At 35.3% G+C, this 21,844-nt stretch overlaps 1 protein-coding gene across 2 annotated transcripts in view; it reads left to right on the top strand.

Annotated features, from left to right (window-relative positions):
• Positions 1–21,844, top strand: part of LOC150103457 (putative NADPH-dependent quinone oxidoreductase VAT1L) — a 234,620-nt gene that overhangs the window by 132,067 nt on the left and 80,709 nt on the right. For both annotated transcript variants that reach the window (XM_090397727.1, XM_090397728.1), the window contains exon 5: positions 3,383–3,486. In XM_090397727.1, coding sequence (XP_090253853.1) covers positions 3,383–3,486 — 104 coding nt within the window. The remainder of the gene's footprint in view (positions 1–3,382; positions 3,487–21,844) is intronic.

The following is a 21,844-nucleotide window of genomic DNA, read 5'->3' as shown; positions in this document are numbered from 1 at the left end:
ACATGCAAAAAAGAAGAGTGGGAAAGTAAGAGTTGCAAATCTGTTGCCACGGTATGATAGAGGCAAACTTTAGATGAATGACTTAGTGTGCAGTTGTGATGGAGGAATTGTGTGGAATTTGAGGATGTGTGGAGTGAGTTTGATGGAAGTATTTATATAAAGTGAATGGATTTGGAGTAAGTAGTCTTGGGAAAGTGTTGTTCAGTGGAAGTTTGGAAGTACAGTGAGGGAAACTAGAATGTTTGTATGTTTAGAGGGAGATGCAGTTGAGCCTGGGTTCAGTCAACCTAGAAGTTAGTAAGTGGGTGAGGGATCACATGATGCTGTGGGATGAAATGGATGTTGCAATTCATGCATATTAATGCCAGAAGTATTCAAAATATGAGCAACAAGTTTTTGGCATTGGTTAGCTCAACTTGGCCAAAAGCTATAGCCATTAGTGAGATTTGGTTGACCAAGGATGATATTATTTTTTAAATATTTTTTTATATTTATTCCACACGAGAGGTATAGCGTGAGGTGTAGAGGTACAGTGTGAGGTGTAGATGAGTGTTGAGAAAGAATTTATATGGCTGCTAAGAGATAATTACCTGAGATAGCATGTAATAGAAGGAAAATGAGGTTCAAGAGTGCTAGATCTGGTCATATCATTAGAGAACTTAACACTAATCAATCTAGTTACCCTGCCTCTGCTTAGAGAATGTGATCTTGTAGTCTTGACCTGAGAAATTTGCCAAACATGCAGAATTTTCTGTTAAGAAGGGATATATGTGGAATTATAAAGCAGGTGATTACAACAAGCTATCTCACAGGTGCAGTGTTTCATCAATGTGTCTATTCTGCAGGCACTTCCATGGTCACTGTTCCAGTAAATTGACAGCCATCATCTCCACTTTCTATTGTACCTGTTAAAGAGGAGCTGTAGCTGCCCAGCACCCTTTTACTGTACAGCTGCAAATACACTGAACCTGCTTCTATTCATTCTCTGTTATTCCGTCCCCTTCCTTTGTCCTCTGGAACAGCCTTTCTCAAGAAACATTCCGAAACAACTACAACCTGTAACTCTTAAAAAAAAAAAATAAATAAATAAACTTCTATCTCAGTCTTTTGCACCCCCACACACATGGCACTAATGTGCCTATAGTTCCCTTCGACCTCTCATATGGGATCAATATATATTAAAAAGAAAAAAACGTGGAGTCAGCTTTCAGCAACACTATGCATAAGAATTTGGAAGTGGGGGGGGGGATGTTAGTGGTGCATGGGAGGTGGTCGACAGGTGGTTGAATAAAGCAGTGTCAGAATGTATATACCTGGAGTCAGAAGAATAAACCAGGTAGGAGTTGAATAGCATCATTAAGCAGGAGTTGCAGACAAAGAAAAAACTGTGGAGGGAATATAAAGGAAAGGGTAATCTCATACCCATGAGAATTACAAGGCACAAGCAAGAAGGATGACCTGCATGGAAGGCCAAAGCTAATTGTGAGAGAAAACTAGCTGATGAGGTCAGAAGAAATCCTGAAGAGCCCTTTTGCTATGTGGCAAGTAAAAGGAGGACTATGGAAGCATGATTTTATAAAAATTGGGTGATGGCAGGAAGATAGTAGAAGCAAACTGAATAGTTGAATTACTGAGTGAGCATTTTGCAGGGTTATACCATCCAAATGGTGATGTTGCAATGCCAAATTAAACATTGACTGTTGGAAAATAGAGGTTGAAGAAATGGAGGTGCTTAGAATATTGCAGAACCTCCATGTCAACACAGCTATGGGATTAGATAGCATATTCGCCTGTGTGTATTATGAGAATGTGCAAGGAACTTATCAGATCAAGCTGTTTAATTTATGCCTCAGTAATGGGAAGGTGCCAATGGAGTGGAAAGAGGAACAAAGGAGTCTCCAAGACAAGTTACAAATTATAGGCCAATCAGCATCTCAGGAGTAGTGGTTAAGGTGTTGGAGAAGTTGATGAAAGGCAGAATTCAGGACTGGATAGATAGAAATATGATATACTATAAGGGACAACATATTTTTGTGTAGGTCGGTCTTGTCTTAGTAAGTTGCTTGCTTTTTTTTATAATAAAGTGACAATAGAGTTGGATAAGGGAAATAGGTACTCAGTGATATTGCTAGACTTTGCAAAACCATTTGACAAGATTCAATATAGAGCTCTTTTGCATAAATTGGAGCAAATGGGAATGGATATGAATCTGGTAACTTGGATTAGAGGATGGCTGATGGATGGATATCAAAGAGTGGTGTAAGGGGAGATGAGTCCAGGAGAAAGCACGTGATCAGTGGTGTACCAAGAGGTCCTCTGTTGTTTAATTTGTATGTCAGTGATATAGGAAATCATTTGACAGGAAATATTCTGTGTTTGCTGATGATGCTAAACTGGGAAGAGTGTATGATGTATGAAGTGTATGAAGAGTGATGGTGTATATTATATTACGAGCTGTATACTATATTGATAAAACTTCAGGAAACTGATGAAGCCAGGTACTTTGAGGGTGATTGTGGACAGGAAGTTGAAGTTTAGGGAATATTGCAAAAGTAGTCAAAACAGTGCAGCAGATTACATGATTGTTGAAGAACACACAAGCAGGGATAGAGAAGTTATTGTTCCTCTTTATAAGGCTTCAATAAAGCCACATCTGAACTACTGCATGTAGATCTCGTCATCTGGATTCCATGGGAAATGAAGAAGTGGTGGAAAGGATCCAGAGGCAAGTAACAAAAATTGTGGCAGGTCTATGGAATGCTCCCTATGAATAAAATGAAAATAAAATGATGAATAGGTGGAATGGGTTGCCAGAGGTAGTTGTGAGCGATTTGTCAGTGAGTGAGTGTTTAAGGAGCTGTATGGTAAGTATTGTGTTAATAATGGCTAGTGTGTGTGAATAATGGATCTCTTTTGTTGAGTGTTCTGACTTCATGGTGATACCTATATAATAATAGGAATAATAAAATGTTCAAGAAATATAGATTACCTTTCATATTAACGGTATTTCAAATCATGTACATCGTGTAGTGTTAAATTTCTTCCTCAAAGGCCATGGGCACCTATCTGTTATGATAGATCTGTTAGTATCCTGAGGATCATGATATATATAATCACTCATCTTTTCTGGCCATTCTGATCCCAAGATCGAGACCTATTTGAGAAACTGCCAAATGATTTGGTCAGAATATAGTATGGAAGTACAAAGTGCTAACTAATCACTGAAGGACCCACTGATGTTCCCAGTTTGTAAAACTCATAAGAACTTATTTTATTATTATTACTGTTATATTATCATTATAGTTGTATCTTTTCTAACTATATACATAATTTTATGTGTGATTCCATTTATATGTAGTTACATTTTATGTACAATTTTCAGATTATCTCCAGATGGTGTAGATCTGGTACTTGATTGCTTATGTGGAGAAGATGCTAACAAGGGTTATAATCTCCTTAAACCTTTAGGTCGATATATTCTGTACGGTATGTATTAGGTATAGAAATTAAGCATAGAAACTTGAATGAAATATTAATGTTCTGTTTGATGTCTTAATATTGTATTGTTTCACAAAATTTAAAAAAAAAAAGACTTAAAATGTTTTTCTTTCTTTCTTCCTTTTTTTTTTTTTAAAATGTTTTTCAGCAACATCTTTTGAGAATGAATTTTCATGCGTTTAATTAAGTATGAATGGATGTGAGTCTATTAATTTCTTTACTTGATTTAAGTAAAGTGAGAATTTGCATTTCTGAAGGTAAAAGATTTTTAATAAACAATGCTTTGCTTTATTATGGAAACTGGCAAAGGATTACTTGTTATTCAGCCAACTTATGCTGGTTGTATCACTAGAATTCAAGCATTTATATCAGTAAGATGTGAGACTGTAAACATATTGGTTTCTATATTTTTTTCATATTCCATAGGATGGATATCTGCACTTAATTCTTCTGTCACATATTTTCATGCTGTTGCTGAAGATGAAACTTTGAACGTTACATGATCTTATGTTTCATTAAAAATACAAATCCTGTGACTTTTTATGACCTAAGTGAACCCTACCTATTGAAAGAAAATTTTCAGTCCACTAGGGCTCACTACATGTATTTGCAATCCAGTAATTCTCTTCTTTTAGTGCAAATGTTTGGTTTCTTTATATTGAATTGTTGTTAACAGTATTGTTAACATTCATATTCTGGATTACTGTAGAATCATCTAATAGAATCTATGTTCAGGTTAAAGATAAAGTTAGTACAAAAATTTAATGCATTAGTTCAACCATCACCTGAGATTATTATATACCATAATGAATGCTAACAAATCCATGATAAATGGTTCTGATCTTCCTTTTCTCTCATGTAGAATGTTTTAGCTAAAAGTCATGATTATTCAGTCACTCAAAAATATACCAGTAATATTCCTCCAGGCACAACTAATCATGTTCAATTTGAAGCAGCTTAGATTCTCTCTCTCTCTCTGTAAAGCTACACCTTTACTTCCGATTATGGCATATTCTAAGTTTAATTATGCCATATTCGGAAGTAAAGGCTCTCTATAACAGGAATAGTAATTTAATCATTATGAGACCTGATAGGGTAAAGCAGTAGTGATTCAGGATGGTAAAGAATGCTACAGAAAGCATATTCTATTGCTCAGGAACTGTTCCACCTATCATATGCTTACCAACAATTGTGCGCAATCATGAAGAATTTTCTTAAAGAAGTCGCCAGTTGGGATGCTGAATTTAAAAAAAAAAAAAAAAAAAAAAAACATGCTTGCTAAGCAATTATTCATATTACTATTCACTTTTGTAGGTAAATCTCTTTTGTATATTAAAAATACATTAGATTTAAAAAACAGAATTTTTTAACTTCTCATCTATAGATACTCTAATGTTGTTTCATTATTTACTAACTAGGAAGATACACTGGATTTGCTTGAACAAGATCCGCCTCTTCATTCTGATATTATCAGACTGATTTTAAAATTCATTGTGGTTATTTCAGTGCTTATAATATGCTTTACACACAAGTGGAAGGTATAGTGGTAGGAAGTTCTCTTTCCCCCATTTTCTAACTATTTCATTCAGAATTTTGAGTGACGACTTCTCTGCAACATTCATCCCAAGCTTCAATGTAGTACAGATTTGTGAATGACAGCTTTGCAGTAGATCCTTCTTAGCTCCTTAACCAGTGCTCTTTTGGTTAAAAAGACCCAGGTTCAGATTCAATCTAAGATATGAATAATCTCCTTTTCATCTGAAGGTTAATTAGGCAATGCATTACATAGTTCTACCACCCTCTTTGCATGCAGGGTAGGAGTGGTTTCTACCACTCCTCACCCTCACAGCTTCCTTTCATAACTTCCAGGGATGGCCCCTTATCCTCACTCCTTCTCTCTGTTCTACCAAGCGAAAAAGAACTCCCCAGTGTCAACCCTGTTACCACCTCTCAACAGTTTAAAGTTTCAGTCATATCACCTCTCCTTCTTCTATCTACCAAACTGCAGTCCACAGTCCTGATACCATCTTTGTTATCTGCCTCTGTACCAGATTTAAGATCTCCTTTTTCATCAGCCAGATGAGGTCTTTCAGTTCTCAGTTTTTGAAGATGCACCATACATACACATAGAACCCTGTATGCTTTCTCTCTCCCACCATCATCTCTGTTAGGTTAGAGCAAATCCAGCGGATTATTGTCCATCAAACTTGCTCTAGGCATTTTATTACAACTAGAAATTAGAACACGTAAAATCTTCCAATAAAATTTTCCCACACATGTATGTTTGCTTTAGGTTCTATAACCTCTTAAGTGCAGGATTGATTTTTAAAAAAAAATCTACTTTTTTTGTCTAATGGTTTCGCTATTACTTTCATCAACAAGGCCTTAAACAAATATTGAGTTAACTATGTGACCATCCCTTATGTTTTAAAATTTTCTGGGGTGCATCACCAACAAATACTTTGGAACTCTGGATATTCAAGTTTCATTCTTTCCTTTCATTTTTAGGTTTCTGTAAAGAATAAGCTTCTTTCATTGGCATTCCCTTGTGGTTTTCAGATCCCTTGTATCAGTGGTTTGTCTTACTTTAAGTAGTGTAGGTGATATGTAGCTGTGCCATATTGGGGTAGAGGTAGGGGAATCAAGCACCATGACCAAAGTATTAACAATGCTGATAGAGAATCGTGAGTTGTTTGTAGTAAGAAACATAGTCCAATTATGTAAAAAAATGGTCCTCATGAGATTTATTAAAAAGATATAAAAAATAAATTAACGAGCAAGTACTAAGCAAGATTACTTATTACAATTGGGATAAATGTAGTCCATCAGCTTTTGCAGATTAGGATGATGTGTTAATGTACTTCACAACCTGAGCAAATCTGATGGACTACATTTATCCTTATTGTAATAAGTAATCTTCTTAGTTTAATAACATTAACGAGCACTTGCTCGTTAATGTTATTTTTTATATCTTCTTAATAAATCCTAGCAAGACAAAGATTATGGTTATCAAAGGAAATACAAACAGGGAAACTCTTGAGAAACAAGTTTACCTTAATGGAAAAAGAATTGAGAAAGTCAGCAAGTTTGAGTACCTGGGATCCATTATTAATGTGAAGAATTGCTGTTCAGAAGAAGGTTAGGAATGGCTAAAACAACAGTCAGAGACTTGTCTAAAATCTGGAAGGATGGATCTATCTCCCTGGGAACAAAGTTGAGGATTTTGGATGCAGTTGATTTTCCAACAGCGACTTATGGATGTGAGACTTGGAACCTAAAGATGTCAGATAAGAAATGATATGATATCCTCAACAGCCTTCATATACTGAAAGGCATACAAATGAATGGGTGTTAGAAAAGATCAGTAGAACTTTAAGGCTCCTTAAGGATATTGACAAAAGAAAGTTAAAATATTTTGGACACATTGAAAGGATGGAAGGAGGACGTCTCAGAACAGTAATAGAAGGTAAAGTTCCTGGAAAAAGAGGAAGGGTAGACCATCAATGAGATGGATGGATGGGGTGTGTGTGTGTGGAGCGACTAATCTTCAGAGAGTTGAAGTCTCCAGAAAAGCAAACAACAGGACTACATGGCGAGGCCTGGTGTGGCAAATTACTGAGCATCAGACTGACCATGTGGCATCTGTGGATGTCCAGTGAACATATAGATAATATAGATAGATAATAAATCTCATGAGGACCATTTTTTATATAATTGGACTAGGCTGCTTGCTACAAACAATTCATGATTCTCTATCTGCATTGTTAATACTTTGGTCACGTGTGCTTGTGCTATTATTCCAGATCTCTAATTCTTCTGATTATACTGATGTTCACAATATTTTGGGCAAAAATTCTGCAAACAGATATTTATTTTTACATTAGCAGTCTGTATTCATTCAATTTGAGCTATTCATATTCCTCAAACCACTTCTGTTAGTCTAATATCACGGGATCAAGGAAAACATGTCCCAGGATTATTATACAGTCAACTCTCACTATTGCAGACTGCAGGTATCACAAGAATAGTTTGTTATAGTGGATGTTATAGTTTATTACTGTAATGAATGTTATAGTGAATGTATAGTTGCTGTAGTAATTTCTTTTAGCATAGCATTGTACCTATGGGACTCATGTTTAATGGATCCTGTATTTCATCTCAGTCACAGAAATGTCACAGAGAGAGAAATATCATTATTATTTAAACTAAATTTAAGGATTAAAATGAAATGTGTTGAATTTGTAATATAAGATGAAGTATGACTAGTAAGTGTGGTTAAAGATTTGGCTAACTTAAAAAGGAGGGTGCCAGTAGCAGCCACAATGGAAGGAAGAAGGTTATTAGGTTTATGAATTTTATATCCTTATATGGGGGGGGGGACTCCTAAATGCTTTGAGTTTTTAGAAGCCTTTTTAATGTCTCCTTCTGAGAATTTGTGGGATCATAATTCAGCAGTTCAAAAGTAGTGTGATTTCTGAGCAACACATTCATTTTCTGATTATAATCACTAACATTCATGGCCATAATAGCATTACCCTAATCCAGTTTACTGTAGATATTTTATTAATAATAATAAAATATCTCGTAAGCAATTGCTAGCATTTTGCATACTGAATACATAGTGATGTAATAATTCATCAGAGATACAGTTAATATGCTCCATGTAGAGATAGATGTTTGTAATGTAGTTCACTTCCAAACACCATTATGTTGTTGATTCTCACTATAACACAGTTATAAGAATCTCACTCTCTATAACACACCATCAAAGGTTCTGACTTGAAATCCTATAAACACAATGTTATTTTGAAGAAAATTCTATTGTTCTCCTATTCCATAGAAAACTATCTGCTGTAACAAACCATTCTGTTGTCCTGAGTTTGTGCTATATTGATAGTTGTACTATAAATTATAGAAGCCAAGAAATTATATTCTTGGTTTAATCCTTTATCCAAGTGTAAGCAAACTTGGATAAAGGATTAAATCAAGAATATAATTTCTTGGCATCTTTAATTTATAGTATAACCAAATGGAAAAACTTCGAATATCTGTCTCTAATCCAGAATATTTTAATAATAAGGTATGACACCTTTTAGCTACTTGTATGTGGAAATATCATCATCATAAAATTCCTGACATGTACCCTCAAGGGTTATACAGGATATGATAGTACTACATGAAAAATTTACATCATTACTAACTTCCTATCTACAATTTTCCTCCAAATCAGTCTGTTACTTGTCAAGACTCCAACATTATCAGATCTTATATTTCTATCGTCTAAGGCACTTTGTACCGTATCAATCCACCTATATCTTGGTCTTCCTCTGGGTCGTTTTCCTGCCAACCTGGCAGAGAACACTTGTTTTGCTAATCTTTCCTTGCCCATTCTGTGTAAGTGACCATACCACCTGAGATTAGCTCTGCTAACGCATTCCTTGATGCTAACAATGTCAAGTTCTTTCCTAATATCCTCGTTTTTAATACGATATTGCCATTGATACCATCTGTTCACGCCTCTAATCTTTCTCAGGACTCTCATATCTGCGGTCCCTAGTCTTTGGTCAAGTGTTTTACTTCTGACCCAGCTCTCAGATGCATAAGTTAAAACTGGTTTGAACACTGTGTTGTATACAGCTAATTTAGTGTTCTGACTAATTTTTCTCTTATTCCATACTCACTCTTTCCTCCATTTCTAAGCTTCTTCAACAATTTCCAAAATATTTTGCCACCTTCTTGATAATTATTTTCTATGTTCTTGCCAAAGTGCACAAGCTAACTTATTTGCCAGGAACTTTTGATATGCTTTCTTCTTTACCTTCACTGCCTCTTTAATTTCCTGTGTCCATCATGGAGTTCTGATTTTTCTATCCTTGCAGACAACCTCACCACATGCCTCTCTGACTGAGTCAATCAGGGTTTTTGTCAAGGCTTGCCACTGAATCTCTAATGTTTGGTTCCTGCTCTCAAACTCTTTCATTTTTTCTTCAATAATCTTTATGTATTTTAGTCTACAGTTCACATCTGAGAGCTCCTCAACTTTTATTCGCTTTAAAACTTTCTTACGTGTTATTCTTTTCAATATGAAATTCAATTACTCAATTACAATTACTCAAGACTAAATAGTGATCATTTCAAATCTGCTGTACATTCTGGTGTCCTGCACCAGGGAGAAAACATCACTATCAACAATAACATAGTCAATGAGACTTTTCTTATTCCTTGCTTCTTCTCTCCATGTGAATTTGTGCACATTTTTATTTTGGAACATGGTGTTAGTAATAACAGTCCATGTCCTGAGCAGAAATCCAACAGATTTGCCATTATTATTAGCTTTGCTCTTTTCTCCAAATTTGCCCAAATTATTTTTGTATGTCTGACAATCACTTCCTACTCTGCTATTTAGATCCCCAACAAGGACCAACTTTTCCTTTTTCATTGTGTCAGTTGCTTTTTCTAAAACCTCAAAAAATTCCTCCTCCTTAGTAGAACCTTCTGTGGGACCATAGGCACAAATAAGTCTCATTGTCCAATTCCCCATTCTCATATTTGCCCACATCACTCTACTTGAGACTGCCTGCCATTCAAGAAGATTAGCCTCATATTTTGTGTTGAATACTATGGCTACTCCTTCTTTTCCTTGATTGTCATTACCTGAGTATAACATTTTGTATTTATTGCTCAGAAAGATCTCACCAGTTTTTGTCTTTTATGTTTCAGTTACCCCTATTATGTCAATCTGGTACTTATCTAATTCCTCAGCTAGCTCCATTTCTTTGCCATTCAGGCTTCTTATGTTGATAGTACTGATCTTTAACTCTGGTAATGTTGAGTTGGGGTGTGCTTTCAGATTTGTTCAGTAGCTGACTTTTCGCTGTTTGCCCTGGTTTCCTGGCAAAAACAATGGGAGCGTTGTTTAACCGGGCGATGCCCCAGCCAGCATGAAATTTTTTCATGTTGTACCATCATTTTGTATATTGGTTTAAGCCAATAAGAATACAATTTGGTTGGCTAAATCTCAAATTGCCAGCCCATCCTCCTTTGTTCAGTATCCAGGTAGATACCTAACAGGGTGCACCATGAGAAGGTGAGGATTGGACATTAGGTCAGAAGCCCTGGTCGGTTCTCTGCATTCCTTTAAAGGCCATGTGAAGGTCTCCTCTCAGTTATACAGCTTTAACCCTTATTTTCACTTTTTTTTTTATGTGGAAATATGACTTCTGCATTACTTCAACCTTGGTATCACTTCTGGGTCTGGCTCCCACTGTTGAGACCTCAATAAAGATAGAAACTAGTCTGGATAGTGACTTTTCTCATAATGTATAGCATTATACATGTCTGTAAGGATATGTGCTTTGCATTATGGAATAATAAGGCAAGTGATGTGAATTCATTAGTTTCTATATAAGAGTTGCCCAGTCCTGAAATTACTTCAGGTACAAACTTTGTTTGCTTACACTTTGATAAAGGATTAAACCAAGAATATAATTTCTTGGCATCTTTAATTTATAAAACAAGAATATAATTTTCTTGTCAAGTTTAAGATATTTTGTAACCTAGTAAAAAAAAAAAAAATTTTCTACAACTGATCCAAAGTATTTTAATAATGTGATGATACACCATATTATTACTTATATGTAGAAAATATATGACTTCTGCATCAGTTTAATCTTAGTATCTTCCTAGGTCAGAGCCTCTATAGTTCACTCAGTATAGATGAAGTGATTTGATTGGAAAGACTTGTCCAGGAATCTTTATCAGAGCTTTGCAACTGGAGTTAACCAGTTTCATATGGAAGCAGAAGGGATTTTCCTCCCATAAACTCAGATTCGTTTTTTTCCCACAACCAGGCAAAGAGTAGAGCACATCAATTTACAGACAAAAGTATACGTGCAGGCATAGGACTATGTTATCCTCAAATTATATGAAATCCAACCAAGGATACTTGGAAGGTCATGGGTGGACACTTAACTACTGATGATCTTCCTAAGTCTTGTTCCCACTGATGTGGTTTTTCACAAACTTGGTTTGCCACTGAAATGGTCTAGATCACTGCATTCCATTTGGTACTTGTTTGTTGCATTGCTCCTACTGATGTGGCCTTTATCAGGGCTCTTTGGTGGATGCCTCCATAAGAGATTAGTGGTTCTCCTCTGTGGAAGGATTTTGTCTGTGAATGAATGGAGCCACTGTGGAGTAACTTGATGAGTTTAATAATCCTTTTTGGGTCACTTAATGAGATTTAGTGATCATTTAGATCACTCAGAATTTTTAGAGAGGAACCCCTCACTTAAACAGGGCATCATTTCCCACAGAAGTAGTCTTGATCACTGGGTGCTTTCCTATGCGATTGCTTCTACTGGCGTGACCTTGATGGTTTTGATGTTTTAAGAGGCCAAGACATTTACAGGGCCCTTCGGTGGTTTTGCCTCTAGGAGATGAGCAGTTCAGTTGGTGGTGGGTTTTTTTTTGCCTGTTACTGAGCGGAACCACCACTGAGTATCCTAATCCAAAAACTCTAAAAGCTCACTCAGAGTTTTTGGAAGGAATACCTTCTTTTAAACAGACTGCTGAAGTGGTCTTGATCACTGCATTCCATTGGATGCTTGCCTATGGCATAGCCTTCTACTGACATGATCATAGCCCTTCAGTGGGAGAGATGAGCAGTTTTTGCTGGTTCCTTGCAGAGGCTGATGTTTAGCTTGGTGGTTGGTTTTTGCCTGACAAAAAGGCCTAGGTGGAGCCAAGGCATTTATAGGTGTTGTCTAGCAGAACCACTGCTAAGTATCCTGGAGTGATCCAGATTGAGAGTAATGATTAGAATGATTTTCTTGAGTCACTCATTGAGGTTTCAGTGATCTGAAGGATCACCTAGTTTTTGGAGAATGTCTTTAAAAAATTATACAGCAACACCAGTCTGGTTAGTAGCCCATCCCATAATGTTTTGCATTATGGGATACTGAGGTAATTGTTCTGAAGTCAACAGTCTCTGTATACAGATATACTGGTTGTAAAGATACTTTATGTGCAAACTTTATTTGCTTACAGTTGGATACCGATAAAATTAAAACAGTAATATGATTTTCTGTCAGGTTTAATATAATTAGCTGGTTCACGCAGACAATTCATCGCGGCGCGAAAATTGATCATGTGGAAGATTCATTGAGAGGAAAATTCATCACAGGGAAACTCATCGAGAGGAAAAATCATCGCGGGGGGAGGATTCATTGAGAGGAAAATTTATTGCAGGAAAAATCATCGCAGAAAAAATTCACTGAAAGCGTTATTCTCTAGAAAATTGAAGTCAGTTTGGTTTACCACGTGTTATGTAAAGGTGTGTGATATTTGATAATAAATTGTATCTGAGTATCTGAAAGATACCGCGAACTCCGATGTCATTATAGTATTTGGTTTAGTTTTTTTATTTGTTTCTTTTTTTTTTCAATAATTTCTAGATTGCATCTGAAAATAAATAAACCATCATATATTATATTTGTAGTGTTTTTTTTTTTTTTAGTTTTATCGCATTTCAACACATGCTAGTAATGAATGTATCTCTCGGATGCATGCGACCTAAGCTGCAATTTTTTCGAGCGCGACTTCCGCAGGGTTAAAGAAGGTACCAATGTACTTATTCATAGTTGAAATATCGTACTGACTCAAATATAACTCACCCTCGCTTATAACTCGCTCCACGCCTGATTTTACTTTTCGAAAAAATAAATTAAAAAGTTTCGCATATACCTCGCACATGAAAAAAAAGCTTAAACACATGCATGTTGGGATGATAGTAACTATTCCCACGGTAATCAACACTCCCTCCCCAATAGCCACTATATTGCAGAGGCAAGAAAAACAATTACTTTTATTATGTCAGTGAATAAGGTATGAGCAGTCTGTAATATACTGCATTTCTCAACAAATAGTGTAATTAGAGACAACTTGGATAAAAACGACACTAATGAATGATTCACATGTCCCCTCATGCAGAAACTATGCTGATTTATAGGAGAAGATTATTGTTATTAATTAGATGTTGAGTTCGCAAAGCAGCAATGAAATTGAACCGAACGTGTTAAAACTAAGAAATATATATATATAGTGAATGTTGTTATGGCAATTTCACATATGGAATTCGGTTGAAGAGAGTTAGCATTTCAACTCAACTGGCGGCTTGCTTTTATCTTTCAATCGCCGATCTTTTGTTAATACCCCACCAATGATATGCACTTCTTAATAACCTGTCATTGCTGTCTGTTTCGCGTCAGGCTTAATTACTGTAAAGGGACAAAAGTCACAAAACAGAAAAATGTTCCGGGTCCAATGCATAAAAAAGTTCCGGGGCCGGGACCTAGAGAGCCCCGGCTGAATTTAACCACTGGTTCCCAGAGTATAAAAGCTGCTATTTCGCTACTATGTTGGAGCTGCTGTGAATATATTCCTGCTTAGATATTCGAAAGTGAAGTTCTGCACTAGAAATTTCAAATTAAACAGTTTTACGTCATGTGTTCTCAGAAGTCTGATCCCCGACATTTTTTTCTTTTGGTAAGTATTTAAAAGTTCGAAGTTTAAGAACCAATTTATAAATTAGTTACAATTATTGCACGATGCCTCTGGAATTTATTTTAAGTGAGAAGATGAAGTGTAAATTGAGTGATAATGGTCATTTATATATAAAAGACAAAGAAAATGAAGAAAAGATTTTTTGGAAATGTGATCACTTTCAAAAAATGCATTGCCATGCATGTATTCATACAGCTAGCGACAACATTATCAAACGAATTAACCAACATAATCATGCTGGTAACATGGCACGGGTCGAAGCAGCGAAGCTACTTAATGAGATTAAAATTGAGCCCGTACAATTAGCGATGGGACTCATTGAATTATCACGGAAGCACACACAAAAATATCTCCTGCCGTCATCAGCCAAATGCTGAGCAATGCCTCTGTAAAGAAGTCTATATGAAGAACCCAAAATCAAGCAGGATAGGTACCACCAAATCCAAATTCGTTAAGTAATTTAATTATTCCGCCTATATATAAAATCATCTATTGCAATGAGAAAGTTCCTTTTGCATGACAGCAACGATGGCCACAACAGATTGCTGATATTTTATACTAAACAAAATCTACAGTTATTGTCGCAATCGACAACATGGTATGCAGATGGCACTTTTAAAACTATTCCACCTCTTTTTGAGCAGCTGTACACAATTCATAGCATCATAAACGATAATGTGGTTCCTGCTGTTTATGCATTGATGCTTTGAAAAAATGAAGATACATACCATAGAGTTATAAACACGTTAAAAAATGTGGAACCAAATTTGTCGCCAATTTAATCATGACAGACTTTGGAGTGGCTTCCATAAATGCGTTCCGTGAAGCATTTCCAAATAGTCAGCAAAAAAGTTGCTTTTTTCACTTTTCCTAGTGTATATTTTGCAACATTCAAGCAAATGGTCTTCAACAATGATACGAAACTGATTCTGAATTTGCAATAAAAATGTTCATGATATCGGCAATTGCTTTTGTGCCATCTGCAAATGTTGTACGTGCTTTTGAAGTGTTATATGAAAATAATGACTATCCTGCTGAAGCTCAATCTGTTCTGCACTATGTAGAAGACACCTGGATTGGAAAACATGATCGTCGATCACTCAATCGTCCACCTCGCTTTCCCCATGCCTTATGGAATTGTTACCATGCTGCTCTGGAAGGGTTACCAAAGACAAACAACTCATGCGAAGGGTGGCATCGTGCGTTCAGCGAACTAATTGGTGCTTCTCATCCGACAATATGGAAATTTCTAAAAAACTTTGAAGGATGAGCAACATTTCAATGAGGGGAAAATAGAGCAATATATAGCTGACACCCAACCTCCTGGTAAGAATCACTATTGAGATACTGGAAAAAGACTTTAGCTCATTGTTAGTGATTATGAAAATCGTGAAACTCTTGATTACTTAAGAGGAGTTGTCCATATTTTTTTTATTTTGAAAACTTTGTGGCTGTGCATTCACCGTTTTTTGTTTCTTTTTTTTTGTTCCATACTGCTCAATTTTGAATAGTATGAAATAAAAAAAAAAAGTGTTCCTTTTCATGATCATCAAAACAGGCCTTTTCAGGACTACAAATATTGATAGAGAGATGCCTGATTGTACTGATTCAAGTTCCTCTTGAAGATAAATTTTTAAGTTGGTTTAATAACAACAGAATAATAATTGCTCCTTCGAAGTGGCTAATAGTACAATTTCAAAGGAATAAAATAAAAACAGAACATCACGACATTCGTGCCTTCTAGGTGCACAACCCTTGTTTTAACGTGTTTTAGCGGATAACAAACGGTTAAAATAATTTTAATTGTCACTAATAGATTTCATATTATCTTTTCATGTATAACATCGTTTACGGTGTTCTTTTACCCCCTAAAAATAAGTCTCGATTATTACAACTGCTGATTGTTGTCAGAAATCTGACAAAATGAGTTTTATCTGCTGGAGTAAGAATCCTTGTTTTCCATCCAACAAACATTTTCAAGCAGAGGTCTGTATGTAGGAACCACCATTTCTAATAGCATAAATTACTTCTTTCAAGAGAGAGGAGGGGGGATGGAGAGAAAAAACACAGGATTATTATAAATGATATGGATGAAGAAGATATTGGTTTATAGATTGAGTGCTCATGAAACAGAAAGTAAACAAAATAGAAACTCACCATGTTTTATCTACAAATGCATTACTTCTAATGCATTTGTAGACACACAAAAAGAAAGAAATGCATTGCTTGATTTACATGTTACGCTGCAAACTTCCAAACTACAATCAAATTATTTTCAAGTCGCAATGACAGCTTATTTATGAACTGTGGTATTAGTAACTGGTATATCTTTTTAAGTATTCCCAAGAACAAAAATCACATGTATTTAAGTTTGGAGATATAGACAGTTGAGGACAAAAATGTTGCTTGTACTATCCAAGCCCCTCAGTAGGTTTGCATCCAAATATGATCTTTCCTACACACCACCTGGAAATGAACCAGAGTTCTGTCCTGCAGGAAACGAGATATTTTAGGAAATCTTCTCTCATACAGAAGTGGAAGGGCTTTTTTTTTTTTTTCTTCCAGTGACTTGGATATTTTATCCTGCAAAACAGGCAGACTAGCCAGAAACACATGCATGCACTCATATACAATTAAGACATAATATACTGGCCTTATCAGGCCAGTATATTATGTCTTAATTGTTGCTTAAGTTGTAATTCTAAACGACATATCTGTGTATGTGATAATATTGGCAGTACTGCAAAGATAATACTGCAAAGAGGCTACATGCTTGGTCTTTTATACAGCACAAAACATATTAACTTTTGGAAAGTCAACTATAACCTCCACTGTGATGTGTGTTCAATTCCTTGCAAATATTGCAGAGCTTTTCTTCTTGGAGGCTTGAAGTAACCAATTCCAGAGTAAAGTTTCAGTTTACCCCCCCACACACACACCCATACAAACAGACAAAAACACATTTCTTCCAGCATAAAATATGAGTGATAGTTTGGAGTTCTTTGTTGAGTAGTGTATTGAACTAAAGTTAATGGTTGAATATCAAACCAGACTTAACAGTAACACTTTAGGAGATCTCTTTTTCAGCTGACAAATAATATTGCCAGGCCTGTTCTGTCTGGTGTGTGTGTCTTGAAAGAGTCTGGTAAAGAATACATATTCAAAAAGGGTGGGGTGGGGGGGATACTAACAAGGTCATGAATTGCAGGAAAGTTGGATGAAATTTCCCATGTATATGACTCAGCAGAGTATCCATTACTGTATATTCCATGTCTCTCCCAATTTCAACTAACCTTAATAATAAAAATAACAAATGTCAAGCAAAGTAAAGTAGAATATATTTTTTTACTCCCATCCACAATGGTTGTAAACTCCTAGTACATTAGTACCATGGATGGGTTAAGGGTTTTTTACATTATTGTTTGTTTATTTTTTACATAACCCAAAAACCCTACTCTAAAGACATCACATAAAACTTTTTCAAGCTACTTCAGGTCTCCAATAAGTAGGTTTAATCCCAGGCAACAAAACTTATCTTCCACCTAAAGACAAATACAAACATCCATGCTTCGAGTGGAATTTGAACCTGCAGCCTCTTAGTTGGAGAGTAAATATTCTAACACTTGGCCAACCAGGACAACATAAAAAAAAAGTAAAACCTTCCAGTTCTGATATGAGTGCTTAGATGTTGATTATCACTCATTTCAATGCTTCGTGGAGAAAACATGTCTAGAGATAATAATTACTAACTAATTTATTTAGCTGAACAAACTATTATGCTAGTGTTTCACCTTGGTCACCAAAGAAAAGGAAAACAATAACTGCCTGCCTGCCTTTCCTTGACACTCTGGTCACCAACATGCCCAGTGATGCCTTATCCTTTTCACTCTACAGAAAACCTATCCACACTGGAAGGTACATCCATCATCTATTACATCACCGCCTCTCCCAGCAATACGATATCAAAACCTTAGCAGATTAAGTTAGAACCATTTGCTCTGACCAGACCTGTATTTCCATAGCTGCATCAACTCAGCTGCATCCTGAACACTTTTTAACTAATCGCCTTTCCCTTCACAAAAAAAATTCAGTGTGTAAAAAATCCATTGCTATTCTCTGCATCTGGTGGACCTCAGGAAAAATTTCATGTGTTCTAAAAAGGCTAACACATACAGACCTCCTTCAAGCCATATCAAAAATTAGGTGAGTGGATGAGCTATCCTTATCTACTCACCAGATGATCCTCCCAGAGACATAATCTCTGAGATGATCTCAGACATATGGGAAAAATGGTTTGTGTCCTGTATATATGTATGTTTTCCCTGATAATGATGACTTCAGTACAGAGGTTTAAATGTCGAGTGTTATTTTCATAATTAGAAGTAAAGTAATTACTCCAAGATGTGTTTTTGTCTCATTAATTCTTCACAATGAATGCTGACTGAATAAATAAATCACTGAAATCAGTGAAAATGCCTTCCCTTTTTATACAGAAGCAGATATAAATTGCAGATACTGTTTCTAGAATCTGCCACATAACATTTACCAAATTGAACAAATTCAGCTGCCCGACTTTATCAGAAATCTGAGAGACCCTTATCAAGATTCTGTCACTCCACCCATAGATTCCTCTGTTTGTATTTTCTGTAGATATCATTGTTACTATTCATCAGAATTGGCATAATAATTCCCTCTCCTTTTTGAGATCTGCTAAAACACAGGGAGAGGTTGGTGACCATCTTGGCAAATTTTGAGTGATCCTCAACCTCTGAACAGTCTCTCAGAGCTCATGCCAGTCCACTGGCTGATGTCTGCCAGCCAAAATTTTCTTCTTCTTTCATTTATCTCCCCTTTTATAATCAATTTGAAGTATATTATATTTTCATTATGAAGTAGGTGACCAAGATATGCAGTTTTTCTTCTTTTTATGGTATTTAAAAGTTCACGTGATTTTCCCCATTTGTTCCAGTACTTCTTGATTGGATATTTTTACTGTCCATGAGATTTTTAACATTCATCTGTATAACCACATCTCAAAGGCTTCAAGTTTTTTTATCAATGTTGTCTTCAAGGTCCAAGTTTCTGCACCGTACATAGCATTTAACCATGTGTACTCTAAGCTCTAAATTTAAATTGCAGTTACACAATGTTGATTTCATTATGAGAAAATTTTTTCTTGCCATTTCAATTCTAACTTTTATTTCTATTTCGGGATTGCACACTTCCAAGATATTTAAATTTTGCCACTCTTTCTACTTGTTTCCTGTTTAAAGAAAGTGCTGAATTATGAATTGGTTTCTTACTTATGACTACCATGAATTTAGTTTTGGTGATATTTATTCTTAATCCCATTTTTTCACTCACTTTGTTCACTAGTTCGAGAAGATTTTGAAGATCCTGAATATTGTCAGCCAGGAGAGCTGTGTCATCAGCATATCAGATGTTATTGATGATTTCACCATTTACATTAATCCCTTCCTCTCTTCCTTTTAAGATTTTTTGAAATATGGCTTCTGAGTATATGTTAAAAAGGAGAGGCAACAGCACACATCCTTGCCTTACTTATCATTTGATGTTAATGGAGTCTGCAATAATGTCATCAACTTGAACAGATGCCTTTTGGTTCCAATGTAAGTTTTTGATGATCTGATGTCTTTACTATCTAATCCAATTCTTTTTAATAATTCAATCATTTTAGTATGTTGGACTTTGTCAAATGCTTTCTCGAAGTCAATATAGCAAATGAATACTTCCTTATTTTGATCTACATTTTTGGAATAAGATTTGAGTTATATTGAACTATTAGAAAATACACAAGAGGGAAGACTGTCCAAAGGACAGCAGTAGAAAAGAATGAATAACAAGGAGGAAAAAATTTGTTCTTTAAGTTGATTTGACATGTTATTCATTCCTTTCTACTGCTCTCCTTTGGACAGGCTTCCCTCTTGTGTATTTTCTAAAAACTTTAATATGCAGGTCTTCAAAACCAATATTAAAAACTTTCTTCTTTCTCTCACCTTTCTTCTCAATCTATAAATGGAATATTTATTTAGAAATAAAATGAAACTTAACATTCCACCAAATAGTCAATTATATGATCAGCTGTGTCACATATTTGATTATTATCTTTACTAGGATGGATGGGAATTTGCATATGTGAGCATTTGAACAGAGATGAGTGCTTTGAAAAAGAGAATTCAAATATTGGTAATGAAACTGCAAACAGTGTGCAACTTCAACACAAAATTTCTGAAAATACAGGAACTTTGGTACTTATGTCATTCAATGCTCAAGACCATTAATAATGGATCTGTCTGCATTCTAGACAGTGTCTCACTGCACATGCTAGTGGATTGGTATTAGTAAGCATTGTAAAACAGGGAGGTCAGGTTCCTTGGTGATTGTGCATTTATACATGCACAATCACCAATTATTATTAATAATTGGTGATTGTGCACAATTAATAATTATGCACATGTGTAAATTAGTCCACTCCTAGCCATCTTGATGTGAATCTTAATTATAGCCTATCAGACTGGTTACTCAGCTATGATTTAACCACTGCACATGTAATCATACTTATCATTGATTCTTTAAAGATACTTGTGATATTAGGATTATAAAATATATACACGTTTACACAAGAATATTATTTAATTTGCCAAATATTTCAGTCTAAATATTACAGACCATCTTCAGTGGCTGCATAGGAATAGTTTTAAAAAACAAGGTGGAATACGAACAATTGATCATTCACAAATAGAACGAACCACGTGATGTCATATCACTAAGTATTAAAAGAATAAACATTTTTTTATCAGTCATGATTAAATTAAAGATATTAATTCAGAAATTCATGTAATAATCTTAAGTAACATTAGACTAATATAGTGTCATGACGTGTTCTCTTGACGTTCGAATCCGCCATCTTGCTAAAAGTCACTTTCATAAAATAAAGGAAAACTAATTGCAAATTAATCACTGATCTAAGGGTAGAGAAATTTCTATTATACTGCGCCACTCTATCCTTAGATAAGTCTATATGAATTAGTAGGATCAATTCAAAATTAGTTAGCCGTCTTTTCATTCATTCAGGCCGAAGTATTTATTTTCTTTCTGGGATTCCCGCTAGATTCGAATTTTTGTGAACGGTGCAGTAAAAAGAAATACAGGCAAACACAATATTTAAATTAACAAACAAAACATTTAATATATGGTTATATAACAAATACATGAATTCCACTTCTAAATATGACAACTCAGTCAAGTTAGTACATCAGGTCAAGTCATTCATATTAATTCAATCTTCCAAACTTTCACATACAAATTCACAGTTTCAGAATCACAAAGTTTCTTTACTCAATTTATTACAATAGAATTTCTTATTTAATCAGTTTCACACACTTCTCAGTCATGCTATAAGTTCAAAATATCGCAGGCACTAATAGTTGAAAATAATCTTTCAAACAATTCCTATCTCCAACTCTCAATCACGAAGGGTTTCCACAGTTAAAGTTAACAATTCACTATGATAGACCTTACCGGAAATAGTTCCTAGAACATCTATTATGTTGTGAGCAAACTTCTGGAATTCACTTATCACACTTAAAGAATAAAAACACATTTACAAAACTTATCCGCAGTTATACTTAAAGCACTATCAATTACACTTCAGAATTCTTGACATCAATTAGGGCACTTCAACTATCGTTATTACCACTCATAAATTAATTAAAACACTGTGAGGTTCTCTTTAGGGAAAATCGGAAATAAACTACAATAC

The sequence above is a fragment of the Typopeltis vanoorti genome, chromosome 9, assembly GCF_054136105.1.
Source record: "Typopeltis vanoorti isolate ZY-2024b chromosome 9, IOZ_Tvanoo_1.0, whole genome shotgun sequence".
Lineage (NCBI taxonomy): Eukaryota > Metazoa > Arthropoda > Arachnida > Uropygi > Thelyphonidae > Typopeltis > Typopeltis vanoorti.
This window is presented reverse-complemented; position numbering and strand designations above follow the sequence as displayed.